The 22727-nt window shown below is 43.2% G+C and overlaps 1 protein-coding gene across 4 annotated transcripts in view; it reads left to right on the plus strand.

Annotated features, from left to right (window-relative positions):
- Positions 1-22403, plus strand: part of LOC102460488 (uncharacterized) — a 45189-nt gene extending 22786 nt beyond the window's left edge. For all 4 annotated transcript variants that reach the window (XM_075934762.2, XM_075934764.2, XM_075934763.2 and 1 more), the window contains 7 exons: positions 2948-3113; positions 5216-5312; positions 6564-6639; positions 8583-8708; positions 9724-9891; positions 10723-10780; positions 20313-22403. In XM_075934762.2, coding sequence (XP_075790877.2) covers positions 2948-3113; positions 5216-5312; positions 6564-6639; positions 8583-8708; positions 9724-9891; positions 10723-10780; positions 20313-20411 — 790 coding nt within the window. In that variant the 3' untranslated portion in view covers positions 20412-22403. The remainder of the gene's footprint in view (positions 1-2947; positions 3114-5215; positions 5313-6563; positions 6640-8582; positions 8709-9723; positions 9892-10722; positions 10781-20312) is intronic.
- The last annotated feature ends 324 nt before the right edge of the window (positions 22404-22727 follow it).

Genomic DNA, 22727 nt, shown 5'->3' on the forward strand with positions numbered 1-22727 from the left:
GGGCAGGCGACTGTCTTTCACCGTCTATGTCATGGCTACTCAACTTTGGAGGTGCTGGGGGCCACAGTGATACTCACAGCACATGCCGAGGCTCATAACTTAAGTTGCAAATAGCTTCTTTCATATTGACAGGCATGAATACAAAGATTAAGGCAAGACTACACAACACACAGGCCCCATTTAAGTCAGTTCTGCTGATATCAATAGAAATGCAATATTTATCCAATTTCCACCCATATGACAGCACTTTTAATGAGCAACAACAGTCCATAAATTTAATTACTAAAACACATATCAACAGAAGACCATTATATCGACTCACCGTTGTGAAGCATGTTCCCAGTGGAGGTCATGTTCAAAGGATTCCACCCACGGGCCATGTGTTGATCCCCTTATAAACCCAAACTGCACCACGGTCCGCAAACAACCGTTGAGTAGCCCAGGTCTATGTGAAGTAGCAAGCACATTGGAGCCGTGATCTCTGTTGGGAGCTTTTAGGTGTTGTTATAATACAAATAATTAATGAATGAACACAGCCCCTTGCACTAGTGGTAAAACTAAGGGGTGATGAATATTTTGCCAGAATATAAAAAAGGAAATCACTGGTACAGTAATTCTGCTTGGTTTATTGATTTGCCAGAAAATGTAGAATGCACACAGGTACTTAACAGTCTTATAGTTTCCGATTAATTTGTTATTCTTCAGGTTTAATTTAAATGATTCTAAATCAGCCAACTCTGAAGTTAAATGATCTTTTGTTGTACCTTTCAGGCTGTGTGCATTCTTAAGCTATGGCTACACTGTAGCTTTCTTCCGGAAAACCTTATGCAAAGGAAGTGCAGCATGGAATATCTCCATGCTTCATTTGCATAATTAATTAGTAGCTGCTTTTGTGCAAGAGGCTTTTGTGCAAAAAGGAGCTGTGTAGGCGGCTCCTTTTTGCACAAAACCCCCCTTTTGCATAAGAGCTGTTCTTCGTCATTTTTTCAGGAAGAATGGCTCTTGCACAAGAGGGGTTTTTTTGTGCAAAAAGGAGCCGTCTACACAGCTCCTTTTCGCACAAAAGCTTCTTGTGCAAAGGAGCTGCTAAGTAATTATGCAAATGAAGTAAGGCAATATTCCACACTATACTTCATTTGCATAAGCTTTTCCGGAAGAAGGCTACAGTATAGCCGTAGCCTCAGTATGTTCGGTAAACTGCCTGTCGCTGTGTTTTTTTTCCCAATGAATACTTAGGCAGACTAAATACTCTTAGGCTATGTCTAGACTGGCCCCTTCTCCGGAAGAGGCATGCTAATTTCTCACTTTGGAATAGGGAAATCTACGGGGGATTTAAATATCCCCCACGGGATTTAAATAAACATGTCCGCCGCTTTTTTTCCGGCTTGGGGAAAAGCCAGAAAAAAGCGTCTAGACTGGCGCGATCCTCCGGAATAAAGCCCTTTTCCGGAGGATCTCTTATTCCTACCTGAAGGAATATTTAAATCCCCCGTAGATTTCCTTATTCCAAAGTGAGAAATTAGCATGCCTCTTCCGGAGAAGGGGCCAGTCTAGACGTAGCCTTATTCTTCAGGGAGGTTTTCCAAGGTGGGCGTTAAGATACCAGATTTTGGCTCTGAATAGCAGAAAGATTTGTGCTCCACTGGTCTGCTCTGTATCTATGGGTGCATCTACACTGTAGATACGCAATTTTGATTTTATTTTTATTTTATTTTGAAATAGGCTGTTTTGAATTTTGGCACATCTACACAGCGCCAAATTTTGAAATAAAGCGCTATTTGAGCCATCCCTTAACCCTTGTGCAATGAGGTTTATGGGGATGATATTTCAAAAAAAACAGGCGCGTTCCTTGGACGTGGGGTAGCTAGTTTGGGATACCTCCAGTATCCTAAAATAGCCATGCAGTGATGATGTACCCTATGTGACTACATAACCGCAGGGCTTCCATGTCCTGTAAATTCTCATTATTGTGAGCACTAAATCATGCCCCATTGAACAGAAACAGCTATACCTACACTAGATTCCTTATTATTGCTTACCAAGTTGACTGGAGGATATTAGAACTCATGAAGCCTAAGAAAGGGGTTGCAGCAGTAAGGGGCACGCTCTGCTTTCCAGCAGTTGAAATAGCTGACAAACAGGCCAATCCAGAATTCACTTGGCCTTCGTTCTCGTAACCTGAGAGCTAGAAGGATAGGCTTTTTAGGGGCAAAAACCTCCGCTCATTCATCTAGCAAAGCATTTTTTGTCACTTTGATCCGGACTCACCTGGCTGAAATCCATCACTGATTGCATACTGTAAAGTGGCAGAGATCTTGAAATATTTGCTGACCTGGCTGCAAGTGCTGAATTGTCATCTGTTACTTTTTGTGGGATTATTTTGTTCCAAGTTGCCTTTCGATGTCACTTTGTTTCCAGAAGCATCTGGATTACTAAGTCTCAGAGGGGTAGCTGTGTTAGTCTGTAACTTGAAAAATGAGCAGTTCAGTGGCTAAATTCTTACAAATTAAATATATTATAGAATCACGAGCTTTTGTGGGCAAAACCCACTTCATCAGATGACCTGGAGAGGGATGACAGGAACCCAGAATTTATAACAGAAGAAGAGGGGGAGGAAAGGTACCTGTCAGTTGTAGGACTGGTGCGAATGTAGCTAATTACGTGGGCTGGACATGTCCCGTACATAGCTTTTGATGTGAAAATGAGGAGTTAAATGCAAGGAAGGCTGGCTTTATAATGCAACATCCAGTTACTGTGGTTCATTGCAGCAATATCTATAGCTGCAATCTATCTTAGGATCTGGTCAGTAGCAGTATTAAAATGTCCGGGAGGCTTTGCCAACAGTATACATTCCCATAGGTGGTTTTCCTGATGAACTGTGTCTGTACAGCTGTGAACTGTTAACAGGTCCCAACTCTTCAATGACTTGTTTGTTCTTTCCTGACAGGGAGGACAGTGCTATGTACCTGTCAGGGCTGGGTACCATGGGATTGGAGATATATGAACAAGTGCCAAAGCTGAATGCTGTGATTTTCCCTGCAGGAGGGCACTGTGGATTGCTGGCAGGTTCAGCTGCTGCCCTCAAACATCTCAACCCACATATTGCTGTGATTGTAAGTTCTCTCTGCCATTCAGTTGTGTGTTTTGAGAGGTTTATCCACCTATCTCTCAAGCTTCAGAAAGGTGTATTCTACTAAGGGTCTGTGTACGCTGCAGACCGAGGTTATTGGTTCCTACAGACCTTCTCCATGAAAACTTTTATTTTAGAATTTGGGCTGCCTGCTTCAATTCTTGGTTAATTGTTTGTTTGGGTTTTTGTTAACTGTGAGGAACCCTTTTTCAAAGTAAATTAAACCAAACTCCACATCTGAATTTTTGACCACTTTTTTTTGTTTGTGTGATGGATTTAGGACTGTTTGTTTAGCTTGTATGAAATCTGTGTGATCTTATTAAAAGTCTTTTTAGCTGTTTCAAAGTTTTGGGACTCTACAGAACTCTTATTTGAAAGACCTCCAAATAGAGAGATCCCCAAAACAGCATGGTAGTAACTTACTCCTGGAAGGAGCAACCTACTCAGGTTAAAACTGAGGTCTCTGTTAAAACTGTGGATTATTGTTTAAAATTTGTCCATAAACAAACCAGTCATCCCAAATTGTACACAGAATCACCCCTCATGGCTCTTGATGTAGATTTCAGCTAGTTGCTGTTGAAACTATAAGTGGTGGGACACAACGGACAAAATATTTCTGTATGATAAAATGTTACTTGACATTGAAAGGTTGAATGACATTAACCATCTGCAAATGTACAATAGTTGTAAAAATGCTACTTGGGTGGTCTTGCTGTTCCTAAAGATGGGCTCCAAACTGCACTTTGAATGCAAACATCTCTAAATTTTAAGAAGTTGGAATCAAGAGCCAAATTTTTAGTCTCTAGTCCATCTCTATATATTAGTAATAGTGGTGGTGATTATTCAAAATAAATGATATTTATATATTAAAAACAAGGGGATAAGACCTGAGATCTTTACTTTTTCTTTAACTCAATCCTGGGACTTTGCCTGAATATTGTGAACTACAGACTTAGCCCAAGGGGGAAAGACCTACGCTGAATATAATAGAAACTTTTATGAATCTTTGATGCGACAGAAATCTACAGAGAACCGTCAAACTCAAGCCTAGAAAAGTATATGAAGCTGTTGATACTATTTCATTATTCCCCATATCTTTGCAACAGATTAATATAAGGCCTGGGTACTATTTAAGACCTATTTTGAGGACTTAAGTGACACATCAGCCTTGTGCTTTCCCTGTGCATCAGGGTGAATTTCACCCTGTTTTAGTATGTATCTTATTTTTTCCCTATTTTTATGTAAACCCTGTAGAAAAGTATGCCCATTTAAGATAGCTGGGCCTAATGTGTTCCCTTCTTAGGGAGGGATGCAATAATCCATACAACTTAATTGTTGTTTCCTTCTCTGACACAAAGGAACTGTTGGATTAAACATGCGTTTTTATTTATTGCTTGCTTCTGTTACAGTAGAATTTGATGTTCTTTAAAAGGACTCTTTTTTACAATCAAGTGACAAGTCAAAAGGAACAATTCAGACTCCTTTTACAAGCTTATTCTCTCATGTCAAAAGTTATAAGGAATTAAATTTCACCTATCTGGAAGGGTTTAGTGACTGAGAAATTTGCAGAGGAGCACAGTCAAGGTAAAATCATTAACTAAAATAAACAGACCACTTTATCCAATCAAAATAATGGCCAAGACTAAAACTAAAAGGATTTTTAAAATATGTAAATAAATGGCAAAAATTCAACTAAAGGAAAAATTACAACTCGTCAGTCATCTTCTAATTATAGAAACTAGTCAGTTTCACTTTGTTTGGCACCAGTACTGTACAATGCTGCTGTGTATTGGGTCCCTTATGGTTTAGATCCTTTTGAAATTCACACGAATATTTCTGTACATTTTTTAAACCTCTCCTCATCCCAATTTTGAAAGGAAAACCTAAATTTGAGGTCTTTACAAAACAGGCAAAATATCTTTAGAACTAGGGGAGAGGTAAAATTAAATTGGCAACAGGGGTTCATAGTGGTTGCTAATCATGACAATAAACTTTGCCCAGACTATACAGAATTTTGTTTCCTTAGTGTTGGTGGTTCCTGTTGTAACTTGATCTGCATGGTAGTATTTTCCCCCCTGTTCTCAGGGTGTTGAATCGGAGAGTTTCCCTGTATTACAACAATCATTAAAGACCGGCAATCCTATTGAAGATCAGCCCTGTAGCAACCATCAGTTTTATGGAGGTAAGAGTGTAAATTCGGACAATAAACGTTGTAATGAATTTCAGCAACCTGTGTCTCCTCTTTTTCAGTCAATCCACATCAGGAGTGAAACATCTGTTTTTATTTAGGGCCAGATTTTGCCATCTGTATCATAACCTTACTCCACTAATATCAGTGTGACAACTTGCAAAGTTAGTCATTAATCAACATTAGAGGTATAAAACAAGGTAGCAGCATTTGGAAATTGGGTTATCAGTTTTTGCAGGTTTTCATTTAATTTTCAGAGAAAGATGTATATTAAAACAAGAACAAAAAACCTTGTTTAGCTGACTTTCAGAGCACCTATTTGAGTTCAATGAGAGCTAGAGATCAGCCCCTCTGAAAATACATCTGTGGGAGGCTACGTCTAGACTGCAAGCCTCTTTCAAAAAAGAGCATCTAGACTACAACCAGTACTTTTGAAAAAGCAAGCCACTTTGAAAAAGCAGGCAGTCTGGATGCTCTCTTTCGAAAAAGCACAGTTTGCATTATATAGCGCCTTTCGAAAAAAGCCATTATTCCTCGTAAAACGAGGTTTTCTGTGGTCGAAAAACCTGCCACATTCTTTCAATTTACTTTTGAAAGAACGTGGCAGCAGTCTAAATGCAGGGGAAGTTTTCTAAAAAAAATGCTACTTTTTAAAAAAAAACCTCTGTAGTCTAGACACCCTTACAGAATGTGCAAAAATCTCCCCTTCTTTCTTAACAATCTCTCCACTCCAACTTGCCACGTCCTTAGCACACATGCACTCTCATATCAACTTGGGGATATTCTTCCATTTAATCAAACTAGAGATGGCCAAAACCAAACTTTTTAGTACTCTTAATAATCCCTCCCCTCCTTATTCTCCTTTGCTGATGCCCCAAACTTGATATGCTTTTCAATTCCTCCTATTGATTTATGATAATATCTATTTTGGGTGCTGTTTGCAGGCACATGGAAGACCACAAATCATTGAAGTCAATGGGACTTTGCAGGCAGAGGGGTTAAGCTGTATGGTTCTTACTACAGATCTGGGGTCTTAGATTGTAAATGCTTAGCTCGCTTATGTTGGCACACTACTCTTATTTGGATACAGAAAAAATTGATAATTAAAATAAGTCTATTTTATAAACTTCATCATGGCAATAGGCTGCGTTTATTTCATTTCAAACAAAACAAAGAAGCCCGGGCCAAATTTGGACATGACTAATACTGCCAGCTTCACTTTTAATATGTTGCTTAAATCTGCAGATATGAATGGCCCTTGTTTTGGTACCAATTCTTTGCAATTGACTGGGAAGCTTGTAGACAAAGTTGTTACTGTCAGGTAGGTGAAGAAAAACAATGTAGTGAAGAATGTTGACTCGAACGGGTATTTGTGAAATGAAATACTGTTGTATGCTAGAGACGGACTATACAGGCTACTCCCTTAGGGCCTGATCAGTCCTGACTTCCATTGAATTGATTTTGTTCATTTGCTGAAAAAAAATCAAAGTTTCAACTGCTTGGGATGGCAGGATCAAGCTCTGAGGTCTTGCATGAACTCTTTGAAGTCAGGAGCAGTTTTTCAGTTGACTTTCTCTGGCTTTCAAATGTGGTGGGGAGAGGGAGAACCTTCAACTAAGTGACAATAATACAATATGTTAAGTCGCACTTATAGTCCCATCTGTTTTGGCATTCATTCCACTGTATGGCCTTCAGCTGTGTTTTTATATAGTGTCTTTCATATGAACGGCATACCAAGTAATTTCAGGCGCATAAATAATATTTACCCAGTTATATATTTTACAAATAGGAAAGAGGTATTTAGAGACAAAAGCAAAGGAGAGAGGTGTTTTCATGTGAGATTTGAAACTGAGAGAGACTGGCAGGGAAATCAAGGGAGACTCTTCCAAATAACATGGCATTTGTGGGTGACTGTAGGGAAGTTGTAGCTGATGTTTATATTACTACAGTGCTATTTACCTTCACATACGATTAACCCATGGAAGAAATGTAAGCCAGATCCACCATTGGGGTAGACTGGCCAGTTGAAGATGAACTCCTTTGCTTTTTCTTAGGCAACTACGCTTGCGTTATCTACCTTGAGAGAGTGCAGGTCCTCTTAGGCCGGGAAGGTCGTCTCAAGGTACATGACACCAGCTACATAAATAATATAGTTGGAGTTGATGTACCTTAAGCTGAGCTCAGCACCATGGAAGGTCATCAGGAGCAAACACTTGCATCAGTTTCCCTTACTTCTCATGAATCAGAGTATAGGCATTGACAGAGGCACCCTCGGTGTTGGATTTAGCATGTCTTTTCTAGACCTGCTAAATCGAACACCAGGAGATGGATCTCTGGTGTGGTAAGTATAGACGTGGCCTGAGTGACGGATGAATTGTGGGGGAAATTATTGATGGATATTTAAGCTAATCAAGATTCAGCCATGTCCATGAACCTTTTATGTTCATTTTCTATAAACATTCAAGCCCTCCAACTTTAGCAGTGTGAATATTGACAAATTGAACATGAAGCTCAAGTGACTTTTGAATTGTGCATCATACAGTGGAATATACAGTTCTACGTTCTTTTCTGTTTGGAAGATTATAAAACCATGTCAAGTGACTTTAGTATATAAACAACAAAGCACAAGTTGCAAATATTATCAGTTTGAAGGCCAAGATTTAGGTTCTAATGAAAATCACTATACATTAAATTAACACAAAAAAGAGAGAATTTGGGTGGCTCATTGTGGCAGGAAAAATGACAAGAGTCACCAAGAAGCATGCACACGCATAGCAACTTGGGTTCAAATATTGGATACTATGAGCAAGCCCAGTCCTGCAATCCTTATTGACGTGTTTGGTCCAAGAGTTGCAAAACAGCTATCCATCAATTAAACAGGCTCACTCTTGTGGTGGAGCAAAAGCCCTTTAACAGCAAACAGCAATGCTACACAACAGTCCAGGTCAGCCTGTAGGAAACAACTAATCCAGGGGAAATAGCGGGGTAGGTAGATGGGATGTACTTATCCAACTGGAGTTGAGCCAGGATGCCAAGGCTAAAGCCTCAACTCTTGCAACAAGTACCATGTGACCTTTTGGGTTATACTATTTTCCCACCCCGCAGAACAATTTCCCATAATGCTATGGTAGGGCCTCTTCAATAAACCAACAGAGGGCCAAAGGAATCCCTTAATACATAAATATCCTATCTCTTCCTGCTAACTGTGGTTTACATTCTCTCTCTGTGTGTGTTCAGTTTTGACACTGCTCCTTTTGCCTTCAGGGAGGAGGACGTTCTCATTTCCATGCTGCGGTTGCTGGAGTATGAGCGAGCCACGGTGGATGCTGAAGGAGCTATTGGACTCGCAGCCTTAGTTGCTGGGAAACTGCCAGAGTTAAAGAATAAAAGGTGCAGCATCCATATGCCAGCTGCTGCGAACATGGGGCTTATTAAGGAAGTCATAGGAGAGAGCGGGCTGTACTTCTCACACTCATTCTTCTTTATTCTGAATGTTGAGTCACCCACTACTCTCAGTGGAGCCTGCACTAGTGACAACTTTCTGAAAGAGAGGGGAAAAGGCCACGGCCTCACCTGAAATGAAACTACACAAATTGACCCCAAGGGTTCAGTATTGCAAGAGGTTGAGCCCTCTGGCCCCAGCATAAATCAATGTGATTTTACATGTGGTTAAAAATAAGCATGTGTGTAAGCAGGCGGCCGGCAGCTTCTGCAGGCCCCTGGGCAAGGTGTGGGAGGACCGGCTCCAGATCCCAGAAGGGGCAGGCCCTGAGGCAGAAAGGGAGGGGCTGGGCAGAGTGTGGTCCTGGGCCTCTCCAGCCCTCAGAGCTCCACGGAGCATGTGGCATGGTGTATAGAGGACTTCCGAAAGAGTGTGTAGACGGGCCCAATGTCAGAAAATCCTCTTCTGGAAAAAGAATCGGAAGAAGATATGCAAATACAAGCACAATTTGCATACTTTCTTCAAAACCCCCCTTCCCCAGCGTAGCTGCACCCTACATGGCATCACCCCCCCCCCCCCCAAAGAAACGCAGCCACCTCCAGCAGCAGACCGTATTGATGATGCTGTCAGGCCAATATAGGCTCCCAGAGAAGATCTATTAAACTGATAATATCACTTCCTGAAGTAGGTAATTTTTTTCCTCTTGTGAGGTCCCTCGTCCAGGTACTGACCAGACTCTGCCTAGCTAGTGAGAGTGAGGTGATCATAGCATGAGGTGGATATGCAGGTAGACACTATCTGAACAGTAATAGAAGAGGATAGCTACAGCAAACAGCAAAAGCAGTATTGCGTACCGTATCAACACGGTTCCTGAAAAAGCTGTATCACTCTCATATGACAATTCTGTAGAGATTTCTTTTGCATAAACAAGAAGTAAGTTGTCCTGTTTGCTCTTGTTTTCAGAGTGGCAATCACTGTATGCAGTGGTAACTTGGAACTACCTTTGATGAGACAATGCATAGATCGTGCCCTGATCCTTGACAACAGAGTGTGCAAATTTTCTCTCCTCCTCTCTGATTGTCCAGGAGATATTTCAAAGCTACTGGAGATACTGACTCGGGAGGAAGTGAGGTAATTTAGAATCCTGTGCATACCGCCAATATTACATTGTTGAGAAAATAACACAGTGGACACAGGCATGCTTATAAGTGACAGCTCCTGCAAAGGGAGTAATCCAAGGGTTACACAAGTGACAACAGGAACCCAGGGAATCTGTTTATATAGTATTGCTGTAGCCTTTGTTGGAAACCTTTCCCTGTCTCAGGCTGAACATTGGTATGTGCTCTCCGTAATAGATCTACAACTCTCCTGCACTGGATGGCTGATCAATGTTGAAATGTAGAATTTCATTGCAAGGTCTCTATTTTTATTAAAACAAATATGAATGGCTGGCTGAACCATGATGTGCTAGTCCGTCTCCTAGTTGTTTTAATCTTTATAAATGCTGCTTAGAAGCATGAAACAGTTTAGCGTACAGGGCAAATCCTGCCTTCCTAAGCAAATACAAGGCCTGTGCACACCTACAACATTTAGGTTTTGTCTCTTTGACCCTATGAATGAAATACATAGTTGTAAAAAGCAAAGGCATCTCTATTGGTGAAGTGCTAACGGAACTTGCAAACCAAGTGACTTCATGGGAGAGTATTTGGGTTGTGAAAGGGGAGATGCACTGGAGAATGCAATTGGAAAAAAAACTCTTCAGGATTAAATTACTGCAACGCCTTTCAATGCAGTTTAATTTCTCTGTTCTTGGTTGCTCCGATCCAGCAATTGTACCTTGGCCCAATTATGCAGTTCCATTTAATTGCTGCTATAAATTTCCCAGATATGTGCTATCACTTACAGAAAGCATTTGATAATGACAAGGATTTGCACCACTAATCCATGTTTGGTTTGTTCTAGGGTGTTGGACATCAAACAAGAACACGCGTTTGTAACATCTGACCTCTTCTCCATTGAGGTAAGGAGAAAAATGCAAGTTCAGTCGCTTCAGATGTGCTGGCTTTTCACAAACTTGGCTGTAATTATGGAGAAGTTCGGACTCCTGCCTTCATATAGCTTCCCAGGATCATGTGGGTTAAGGCACTGAAATGCAGCTCAGCAGAAAATACAGGCTTTGTAAGCAGGATGTTAGATAATCAGCAGTATGCTGTTATAGGGCAACTTAATCACTGTGTTCGTAACAAGCATATAAATAATCCTTGAGTAGCTTCTCCTGTCATTGAAATGCAGCCAGTTTGGAGTGCAATACTGCAGCTGTTGGTATTGCAGGGCTACTTCGTATATAACAGTTCTAAACCAGAAGGGATGAGACACAGCATCCAGCTGAGCCCTCAGGAGGAATCTATGTAGAGGAAGTGTCCCTCCCCAAGCTTGCTTTGGGCCCAGATGTTGCTATTCTTGGCCAAAGTGTCATGGCATCTTTGACCAGAGGTGAGACCTCAGTTCTGAACTTTTCTCTCCTCTTTCCCAATCCCAGTAGCTTGCAGGCAGTTCTGAAAAATCCGTGAAAGAGTCTGTTCTATTTGCACTGAAAGTGGTGGGAAACGTTGGCCCATGGACTGGAAATGGATTTTTTTTCCAAACATTTGATTTGACATGAAGGCTTTGTTCTGGGCATTTTAAAGGCCACAAAATAACCAGAGAAGGTGGAGGTGGTGATGCCACAGCCATTATTATTTTTAGCCTACTGATTATAGGGCACTGACTTTGGAGATGGGGGTTCGCTTTTCCCCTCTGCCTGATGGGTTTTGAAAAATAGTCTCCTATGTAGCAGGAAAGCAAACCAGCCCGAGGGCTCACGGAGTGTCTCAAACTCTCCAGTTGGTATTGAAGTTATTCCGCTTCATATAAATAGAGCAATTGGAGCAGCGACTTGAACTTAAGAATCCCACATCTTCAATGATGTTAAAAGGCTGTAGCATCGTTGTCCCTTGCCCCAATCACTATTCACTGTCATGCACAATTGAATGATGTGCCTGAAATCAGTAGGAGTTAGGTACCTAAATACGTTTGACTATCTGAGCTCTAAGAGTACGTATACAATGCAGCGTTATTTGGGGAGCCTTCTGAAATCCCGAATAGCATTGACCGCGTCTTGACAGCATACCTGTTATTTCAAAATGTAATCGAAATAATAGGTGCATTATTCTGACATCCCGGTAAACCTTGTTCCATGAGGATTAAGGGACTTCTTGGAATAGCGGTCTATTTAGAAATTTGGCACTGTGTAGAAAGCGCCAAATTTCAAAATAGACTATCTCGAAATAAGCTTGAAATAAGGTACACAATTTGCATAGCTCAAATTGCGTAGCTTATTTCGAGCTAGTGCTTCAGTGCAGACACACCCTAAGAATCCTTTAGAAAAATGTTACTCTTCAGTTGAACAGTCTGGAGTAAACTTTAAAGCCCCTTCTAGTTTCACCTTATTGGAATTCAAGAGGTTTCTCAAGTAGATTTTCATGAAAGTGTTTGACACTTATTTATATTACCAAATCACTTGTATTAGATCATCTTTCCTAGTTTTTTGGCAGAGAATATTAAGAGATTTTTTGTTTTTATTGAACCATTTGCAACATGATGGGTCTGTTAGAATATTGAAACCACATATCATCTCTGACCAAAAAAGTTGGCCATTACTCATGGCTGCTTTTAAACATGCTCTGTTTTCATAGGTTTCCATTCCAGTAGACTCGTAGAGTTGTACTTTACGAAGATTTGGATGGTTAGTTAATCAAATGGTCAAAGTGTTTCACAATGATCTCAATGATGATTGTTAACATTACTGGAAGGGGCTTGAATACCTTTGTACTACAATTAGAGATGAGCCCTGAGCTGCAAAGTTGAGATCGAGGCCAAAATATCCCAGAATTGTGTTGATGATATTTTTCATCCAGCACATTAGAGTTAATCCTCAAATTTAGTAATTGTGGATATTTGTCCTTTTGGAGGCAAGCAAAGCCATTGAAATGACATAACACTAAGTAGCAACCCTTTTGTTTAAGGTTCTGAATGCTCAGGAGTTAAAAGTAAAAGTTAGGGTTTCAGAGCAACATTGATTTACCCACATTGTGCTTACTTTGCATTTCTTTTCTTCATGTATTGCTTTTAAGGGTCCAGGACTTGCTTCAGCAAAGCCCTTCAAATGTACTTAAATCCACAATTCCATGAGGATTTCCCCCTTTCTCACTGAGTAATGTGAAATTGGAAATGAATTAAACTAAACTGAATTAAGGCCACTTCAGCTCTGATTGAGTGTCCACACAGGGTTTCAATGCAGTTTAATGAATCCACTGTAAATACATACCTTTCGTTAAATCAGACTAACTTTCCAGAGCATCCCTGCCTGGACAAGCACTGAAATACATGCTCACTCTTGTAAACCCAGATGAGGAAATCTCTAATTGAAATACAGATTAATTGTGAGTGCATTGGCTCATTGAGAGAGCTTTAAATCACTCTAGTGCTTAATCTTCCCTGTGATTTACAGCTTCATTTCCAAGAAGAGAAACTTGGCTTTTACTCACTATTTATCCTGATGATGGAGTGACTTTACTCATTGGCAGGATGCCTTGATGAACTAGTGTTGGCTGATTTGGTACATATCTGTGGAAATATCTGTGCCACTAGCCAGTTGGTGTGTGCTGATGGCTTTAAAAAAAAAAAAGCTGTGTCCAATCACCCTTTCTGTTTTTGGAAAAATCATTGCAGGAATTGTTGGTCACCTATGCAATGGGATTAGCTGCTTGTATTCTTTAGAATGTGCAAGAACACCTTCTGGAGCTCTTCTGTTTTGCACCTCTGATTACGATTCTCTACTCGTGTGAGATTTTTGTCTTGCAGTAGATTGCAGACCCTGGTCAGGCAGCAACAGCAGTGTCACCATGAACCAGGTCATGTTGAAGTTGGTAGTTTTGATACAGAGAAGATTTTTCACTTGTTAATAGTCCTTGGCAGTTTAGATACAACTAGGAGTGCACAATTTCCTGAAGAATTTGTTTTTAAATACACATCTCGTGTTTACACCCAGCAGAATCTGTTTATAGAGAATGGTAGAACGCCATTCCTTGTGAGTTTGGTTGCAAATATGGATTCCAGCGTTGCAAGAATATCCCCTTCCCCAAATTCTTCTCTCTTCCATTTCCTCCTTTCTGCATACTAAGGCCAACAGATCTCTTCTGAGGGCTGATAATCCTAGTCTCTCCCTCCTGGGGTATTTCAGAGAGGGTGCTTGATTTTAGTGTGGGTTTAGGTGTCAGTTTTGTCTTTTGAGGAGCTGGATCCAAGTGACCAATTTGGGACTTGGACTTGTTCCTAGCCTAGCTCCCACATGGGACAGTAAAATGTGTCTGGTTCTAGAAAATTGGGGGCACCTTGGGAAGCCATTCCTTGGCAGAAGAGAATGGTCAGCGATAACATAGAACTACAGGTGTAAAATATCCAAAATTTTAATGCCTCCTAATTGTGCGAGGCAGCAAAATTAAAATAGCAGCATCAAGGAATGAAAACGATCAACATGCTTCTTTCAGCTGTTTTGATTACTCCATTTTTGGTACGGCCATGTGAGCTGTTGAAATGACTTTAAAAAGGGCAAATAACTACCCAGTTTCCAAAGGAATGTGTTTGATTATTTCACTAGGATGGTGGTGAAAGAAACACTTGAATGGGTTGCCTAGGGAGGTGGTGGAAAGTCCATCCTTTGAGGTTTTTAAGGCAAGTCTTGACAAAACCCTGGCTGGGATGATTTAGTTGGGGTTGGTCCTGCATTGAGTGGGGGGTTGGACTCGATGACCTCCTGAGGTCTCTTACAACCCTAATCATCCATGATTCTATGATGACCTTGGGTGCGAACGTACTGGCCTGACCTGCTTTACACCAGATGAAATTTGGGAACGTGGTACAGGTTCCAAATATTTTAAAAATAATACTGACACGTTTTACCAAATCCACTAAAAAAAATCCTAACAATCCCTTCCTGTTTGTGTTGACATTGACCATCAGCAACAGCAAGTGAAAGTCTGGGTCCAATCGCATGGAGAAACGGGCCTGCCTCACTGTGGGCTTATAGGCTCGGTAGGGGGCGGTCCTGTGCTTTGGAAGAGATCTCATAGTTAGAGGGAGAAGTACTGCTTCCTTAACCAGCTGATGCTAGCTTTTCACAGCTCTTTCCTTCCAAATCAGTCAAACTCCCTGAGAACTAGATCTGGATCCCCTTCCGCTGATGACTACAGGTTGCACCTCCTAAAACCAGAATTATCTGGTCTGGCAACACCCATGGTCTGGGTCAGAGAACCCTGGTAGCCTAGTGGCAGGAGGGTCAGATTGAAATAGTGGGACAGTGCAGGGGTTGGGGCTGGCAGCAGCCCCCTGCATCAGTGGGGCTAGAGCCAGCCCCACGACAGCCCTGGTAGCATGGGCTGGGGCAGAGCTTCAGGCAGCCTGCAAAAGTATGGCCAGAGCCCATGGGCTGCCAGTGGGCTGGGACAGGAGCCCGACCCCTCGGCATCCTGACCAGGGCCAGAGCCAGCCCCGACAGTGCGGCTGCTGGAACACGGCCGTCTGGCTGTGGCCGCAGCAGCAGGGCCAGCAACCCTGCTTGTCCTTCGGTAGCTTGCTTCATGGATCAGTCAGGGTAAAGAAGGGGTTAGTGTTCAGAAGGAGCGATTTACAGTGGTGGGGGTTCATGTGCTGAAGGGAGAGACGATAAAGGGGGAGGTGTCTTAGAGAGAGAATACGACTGAGTCAAGCTCAAGTCAAACTATCAAGATGCTCGATGACCAGGGCTCAGTACATTTAAAGACCACCTAGTACTCCGAGATGAAGTGTGTGGTCAACAACTTTGCTTCTTGGCCACAGTGGAACTTTTGACCATGAGGGTAAAGCTCAACTGCGTGGGAAACAGATTTTCTGAGCAGCTGGTCTGAGACTATGTAGGAAACTCCTGCGGGAACTTACGACCATCATCAACCTCCCCACAGTGCAAGGCATGTTTCTCTAACCTGCCTTCTCCAGTACAAACATAGAGCAGCACGCGTGTATAAATGAAACCCTTTGAAGCCAAAACACGGCACTGCCCATACGATTCCCCTTGTGGGAAGAGGATAACAGTCAGGTACAAGAATGTGGCAGGGATGGCGTAACAGTATCTAGTGCTGGTGGTGAAGTCCACTGACTAGAGGGCCCAAAAGTTGCTGCCAGCTCATTTTCTCTCAATCGACACTGGATTTATGTACTTACAAAATGAGGCTGTAATTAACAGGCTGCGCATGAGCACACTTACCCAAGGAGAACAATGTTATAGTTCACCTTGATGATACAGAACATCGGCGTGGGAGCTATGGGTGTGGGAGGTGCTGCAGCATCCCTGGGCTCCCATCATACCACATGGGTTCTCAGCTGCTGGCCATGTGTCCCAGGAGTGCAGCCAAGAACTCAGTGCCAGGGGTCCCAGCTGCTGGTCCCGTGTGCTGGGGCTTTGCTCTTGGTCTCAGCTGGGGGTGAGGGAGGACTGAGGTTAAGGGGGAGCAGCACTTTTAAAAAATGTTCTCGCACCACTGATACAGAAGACACCAGTGGGAGGGAAATCTATTCCTTGCCCATCTGTAATATTCCTCTAGCCTAGGCGCATATTTCTTCCAAATAGCTGTGTCATGAGTCTCACAGACCATGGACTGGAGTGAAAAGGCAGTGAGGAAACAAAATCAAACTGACACAACACTGAAGGAAGAGAGAATTTTTACTTCCAGACTACTCAAGGCTTTGCTGCAGATCCATAGCCTGTCAGACTATGGAAGATCAGAATCCTGCTTGGCGCTGGGAAGTCAGAAGACAAGTTTTGGCTCATCTGGTTCCTAGTGAACACTTTGTTCCCTCACAAAAACCACAACACAAACTGACATGACTGACAGTCTCAACAGAGCACCTGAAGTAGAAGATCTATACTGACAGCTTAGCACAGACTGTTCGAGCAGCATTTTTCCATAGTGTTCTGAGTTCTGTTTAGTTTTCTCTCCATCCACCCTTCAGGGGAATTAATTCAGCCAAACATGAAAACTAATCATAATAAAAGACTATAAATGCTACTTTCCCAACCAATCAATCTCTCTCTCTGTGTCTCTGTTTTTCTGGAAGCAAAACCTTAATTTTTAAGTCAACTGTTGCTTCTTCGGTACGATAATCTTACTTACACTCCCATGAAGAGCTGTTTCCTAGCTCACTCAGTTGATATAATACCTATTCTGCACAGAATTGATTCCCCTCAAACCAGAAGTCATTAAGTTATTTTGGCCTATTCTGGACAACTTCAATAAATTCCTTTGGGCCAGTTGTGTACTGTAAAATACTAGAAAAGAATACTTGAGTGCCTCAGATTCTCTGGCTTCATGTAGGAAGGGGCATATCTAGTGCTCAATGGTGCCTGCATGTTCAGCTTTTGGGGTAGAAGTAAGGTAGTTTTGTGACTTAGGCACTGGATTAGGACTCAAAAGATATAGTCTCTGTTACGGGTTTCCTTTGTGACCTTGAGCAAATCCCTCCGTATATCTGTGCTTCGGGTCCTCATCTGCAAAATGGAGGCATTTGGAACAGGAGGAACATTCTTAACACTCCCAGAGCACCTTTCCCCAGAGGACTTCTGCAACAGTTAGACAACATTGATTAATGGAGCTTCCTTTTGATCTTATGCAGTAGATGAGCATTCATCCTATGGTACTGATGAGAAATAGAGGTACAAGGAATTTTAATGGCTGGATTTTGCAATCCTTATGTCTGTTATGCTGTTGAGCATTACTCATTGACTGCCTGGATGAGTTCGCACTCAGCAACACAAGAAGGGTGCATAACCGAGACCTAGGGCATTTGCTGAACGCTATACAACAAACAGATGGAAGAGCCCAGAAGGGACCACAGGAATCCAAGTCCCCCGCACTCTGGATCAGACCTGCTGGATGGGTTGTTCAGCAGCTACCCTCCAAACCCTAATCCCACCCATTGTTGCCAAAGGAAGTAAAAATTGTTAGAGTAGGTATAGGTCGGAATGGCTTGCAGACTCCCGCAAGCTTTGGGACCTTTTCATTTCTGAGGATCTTCCCTTTACTTATAGAATTGGGAGAATTTTTCCATGTAGGTAAAAAATGTATTTGGCTCTCTGATCTAACCCCACAAATCTTGACGGCAAAAGGGCGTGAGAGAGATTTTGTCAAAGTAAGATGCTTCGCAGATGTTCAGCTGAATCCCTACGGATCTGCTGCTGCGCATTCTACCTTCTCCATGTAACGTCAAGGATGAAATCGTGGATATTTAAAGGCCCCATGAGCAGTTTGGGTAAACGGAACCTGGGGAAACATGTTTCATAGGGATCTTTATGCTACAGAAGAAACAGCTGTAAGGCCTTTTTTTTTTTTTTGCCAGACTCATGCAGGCTTACAGCAACTGAATACAGTGGGAAGCAGGTGGCAGTTGAGGCGTGTAAAACTGGTCCTGAATGTCCCATAAAATGTATTTTTAAAGGGGAAAGTGCAAAAATGAAGACTTCCTTTTGGCAAATGAGAACACATGTTCAGCATGGAAGGCGGTGCCTTGCCAAATCGTGCAGCATGGAGTTTCATAAATCTCTATTTGTGAGGTTTACAAACAGTCATTTCTTTTTTTCCCCCTAAGTACAGGTTGAGCCTCCCAAATCCAGGACTCTCTGGTCTTTGTTGCTGAACCAAAGAGCCCTGGAGGCAGAACGTGGGAGCCAGCCAGGAGAATGTGGGAGGCACCTGGGCCAGGTGGCGGCATCAGCAGGACCAGGTGGTAAATGGGGAGCCCCCACCCTCACCAGAGATCCCCTGGCATCAGCCAGGCCGGGTGGCATATGGGGAGCCCCTGCCCTGGCTGGTAAACCCCCTTTAGCAGTAGGGCCAGGTGGCAACCAAGTGGCCCCTGGGGAATCCTGGGGAATCCCTGGCAGGAGCAGGACTGGCCCCAGCTTTGGGTCTGGTGGCAGCTAGGTGGCCCCAGTGGCAGCGGGTCTGGCAACAGCCAAGCGGTCCTGGTGAACCCGGGGAACTCTGGTGGCAGCAAGCGGGAGCCCAGCTGTGGAAGCCTGGGAATGGGGCAGCCAGCAGTGGAGCATTTACCTCTGTTGGCCCGCAAGCTCTCTGGTTTGGGACCACTCAGGTCCCGAGGGTAGGGTAGGGTATTCACCCGGACAGTCCAGTATTTTCGCCTCCTGTCCGGTAAAAAAAATTCAGAGAATACCAGATACCTGAGATGTCTGGTATTCTCTGAATTTCTCCCTGGCCAGGAGGCAAAAATGCCAGGCACCTGGCAACCCTACTAACACTCAATGCCCGGCCTCTCTTCCCCCCCCCCCCAACACCCCCCAACCCCAGCCCCCGTGCTTACCTGGCTCCCCGAGGCTGCCGGCACAAAATGGCTGCTGGCCAAAATACCTAGTGTTAGTGCTCAACCACTCGTCTTTTCCTATCCCTGCACTCACTCTTAAAGGGGACATGCTGTTTTAATGCTGTTTTCTTTTCTTTTCTTTTAATTTTTTTTTTTTTTTTTTGGCTTAAGTCCTTGGAGTCCTTTTTTTTTTTTTTTTTTTTTTTTCCCCCCCTTCAACAAGTTTGGTCTCTTCCCCCCCCCCTTTTTTTCCCCTTCAACAGAATTTTTTCCAGGTGTTTTTTTTTGGGGGGGGGGGAAGCGGGTTGGTATTTTTGTTTCAACCATCTGGCAACCCTATCCGAGGGTGCCAGACCAGGGAGGTCCAACCTGTATAACTTCTTAACTTTAGCAATCACTCAGTCTGCACTATTATCGTTTAGTATGACGCTACCCAGATACAGAGGTGCAGTGTATTATTCCATCCAGCTATTTTCTCCTTTTGAATTTTTTTTTTAAATAATTACCATTGATTTTTTTTTTTTTTTTTAGGAATTCAAAAACCTCCCTCAAGAAGGGAATGGGAATAACACTCTAATAGACCCCTCCACCTCCGGTTACTTGTAGGCCAGTTTTACATACAAAACAGGACACTTGGACTTGTAGTTCGAGGTCTCTTTATGTGATGCTTCTTGGTTACGGTTAACCAGGGCCTGGCTGGGCTGGAGCAGCTCCCCACCCACATGTGATGCGGTGGGCCCGGCCTGTCTGGAGCGGCCTGTCCAGAGCAGCCTGCCATGCTGTGTGTGGGGGCACTGCAGCTCAGCAAGAGGGGGCGTTGCTCCAGCCCAGCTGGCCCACCGCACCATGCTACGGGTGGGGGCCTGTTCAGCCCATCCAGGCTAAAGCAGCTCCTCTCCCGTTTCCATTTAAGCCGTTAACTGGTTAACCATAACATTTAACTGGTTAATTCATCAAACAGGATTTTACATCCTAGTCCGGAAGCTTTTAACTCAGACTGATTGTCTTGTCTTTAGGAATGTGTATTCTGGCTTAGTTGAAAATTCCACAGCGGCCTGAGAATGTTGTCATCTGTTTAAGACTGTTCCTAATTCTTTTCCCAGGTCACCTGCATTATAGAGACTAGAGACAAAATCCACACAGCTCAACTAAGAAATGCCCTCCTCGAGCGCTACCCGACGATGATGTGGACAGAACGGTGACGGGCGAGGCACAATGGAAAGTGCTGAGGTTCTTTCACCAACACTTCATGGAAAGCTAAGCTGGAGGCACTAATAACACAATATACATCAATCTTTCCAAACTGAACAGTTAGCAAATAGCTACAGGATCAATTTGATTTCTTTTCTTGCTCAGAGTGAAGTGACTGTCCTATGGAATGAAGTAAAACTTGAGGCATTAGATTAGTTCAGGAAAGCTTTGTAGCCTCTGCTGGTGTAGGAATTCATTACTCGGGTATCAAGTGGCCGTTTGGATTTTGACTGGTGGATAGAATCCTGTGGGGTTCAATAAATAAATAGTAAGAGGATACTTTTCTTTAGTTCACAATGCAGCTCGCTCCTCACTTGTCAGATTTTGAGGCCTGCTACTTTAGCAAGCACTACCACCTCCTTCTGCTGGCTTTTTGTCTGTTACTACTGGGCTCATGTTGTGTTTTCCAAGCTAGAGGTGGCACTTCATCTTCTGACTCTTCCTTGGTCATTGTATAGGTGAATTTGTGTGTGCATAAACGACCTTTGTTTTCATGTGTGGGAAGGGAGCTAATGACACATGTTAAAAACATTTTGTTCATTCAAGAGATGCTGTTGAGAGGGAAAACCCCAGCTTGGATATTTCCCGTGAGAAGATGATGATGTTTATGTGGATGTGGCTCCCAAAAATGTTGCAGTTGTAGAAGGCTGTTTTAATGAGATTAGAGCGTGTGTGTATCTAACAAGAACATGGGGTTTCTTTTATCCTGTGGAAACTTACCACAACAAACAGCACAGAAAATGTTTATTTCACCTTACTAAGGAGAGTATATTCCCCCTTTACCACCTCTGCACTTGAATTTTGGGATTAGAAGTCAAATGATGATCTGTGTCTGCTCAAAACAGAGCCTATCAATCTCATGTGACAGATTAAGTATAACATTGAGAATGCTTAACTAACCATCTTATATCTAAGCAAAGGCAACTCCAGGAGAAGAGGAAGCATAAGTCTTAAGCAAATCACTAATGCAATTAAGAAAGAACACATTGAACTGCATGTCCCTGATTACCAGTTGTTTCATAACCATCCCGAGAGCTATTAATAAATTAGCACCATGACGGGAGGAGTGACTTGAGTTAGAGAAAGCTGGAGTCTGTTACTGAGCCTAAGTATTCCAGTTGCCTCTGTAACTGGATGGCTGTGTCTAGACTGGCAAGTTTTTCCGGAAAATTGACAGCTTTTCCGGAAAAACTTGCCAGCTGTCTACACTGGCTGCTTGAATTTCCGGAAAAGCACTGACGATCTCATGTAAAATCATCAGTGCTTTTCCGGAAATACTATGCTGCTCCCGTTCGGGCAAAAGTCTTTTTCTGAAAGACTTTTGCGCAAAAGGGCCAGTGTAGACAGCACAGTACTGTTTTCCGCAAAAAAGCCCCGATCGTGAAAAAGGCGATCGGGGCTTTTTTGCGGAAAAGCATCCCTGGCCAATCTAGACGCGCTTTTCTGAAAATGCTTTTAACGGAAAACTTTTCCGTTAAAAGCATTTTCGGAAAATCATGCCAGTGTAGACGTAGCCAATGAGTTTCAAGGCAAGCTGAGCCATAATGGCTTCAACCAAAATCAATCCACTGGTTACAATTAAACAGAATTTGCCCAATACTCAAACGTGGGCACATGTGCCTCCAGATACTCCTGTTGGGGCTTACATGTATAAAATGGACAGCTGTGTGTTTATGTGCTATATTAGGGCTTAATCCAAAGCCCCCTGAAGTCACTGGGAGTTCCCCAGTGTGCAGGATTTGGATACCCTGTTTAAAACACAGAGAAACTGAAATTTCTGGTTGCAGTTTAGATACAGGCAGTCCCCGGGTTACGTACAAGATAGGGACTATAGGTTTGTTCTTAAGTTGAATTTGTATGCAAGTCGGAACTGGCTCCAGATTCAGCCGTTGCTGCTGAAACTGACCAGGGGCTGACTACAGGAAGCTGGAGGCAGAATTGCTCTGCCCCTAACTTCCTGGAATCAGCCACTGATCAGTTTCAACAGCGGCTGAATCTCGAGCCTGGGACAGAACAGCCGGGCTGCCAGGTAGGTCCCTGCAGGACCAACCCAGCAGCACCCCAGCTGCTCTACCCCAGGGTCCAAAACAAAAGCCTGGTCTGCTGGGGGGGGGGGCGCATTGGCTGCGCCCCCTCCCCCCAGCAGACCAGGGACAGGGGGAGCAAAGCTGCAGCGGCAGCGGGGTGCCGCGCCTCTGAGGCTTTGCTCTGGCAAAGCCTCAGAGGCGCGGGACCCCGCCGCCGCTGCGGCTTTGCTCCCGGTGCCT

The sequence above is a fragment of the Pelodiscus sinensis genome, chromosome 8 (genome assembly GCF_052426305.1).
Source record: "Pelodiscus sinensis isolate ZL-2025 chromosome 8, ASM5242630v1, whole genome shotgun sequence".
NCBI lineage: Eukaryota > Metazoa > Chordata > Testudines > Trionychidae > Pelodiscus > Pelodiscus sinensis.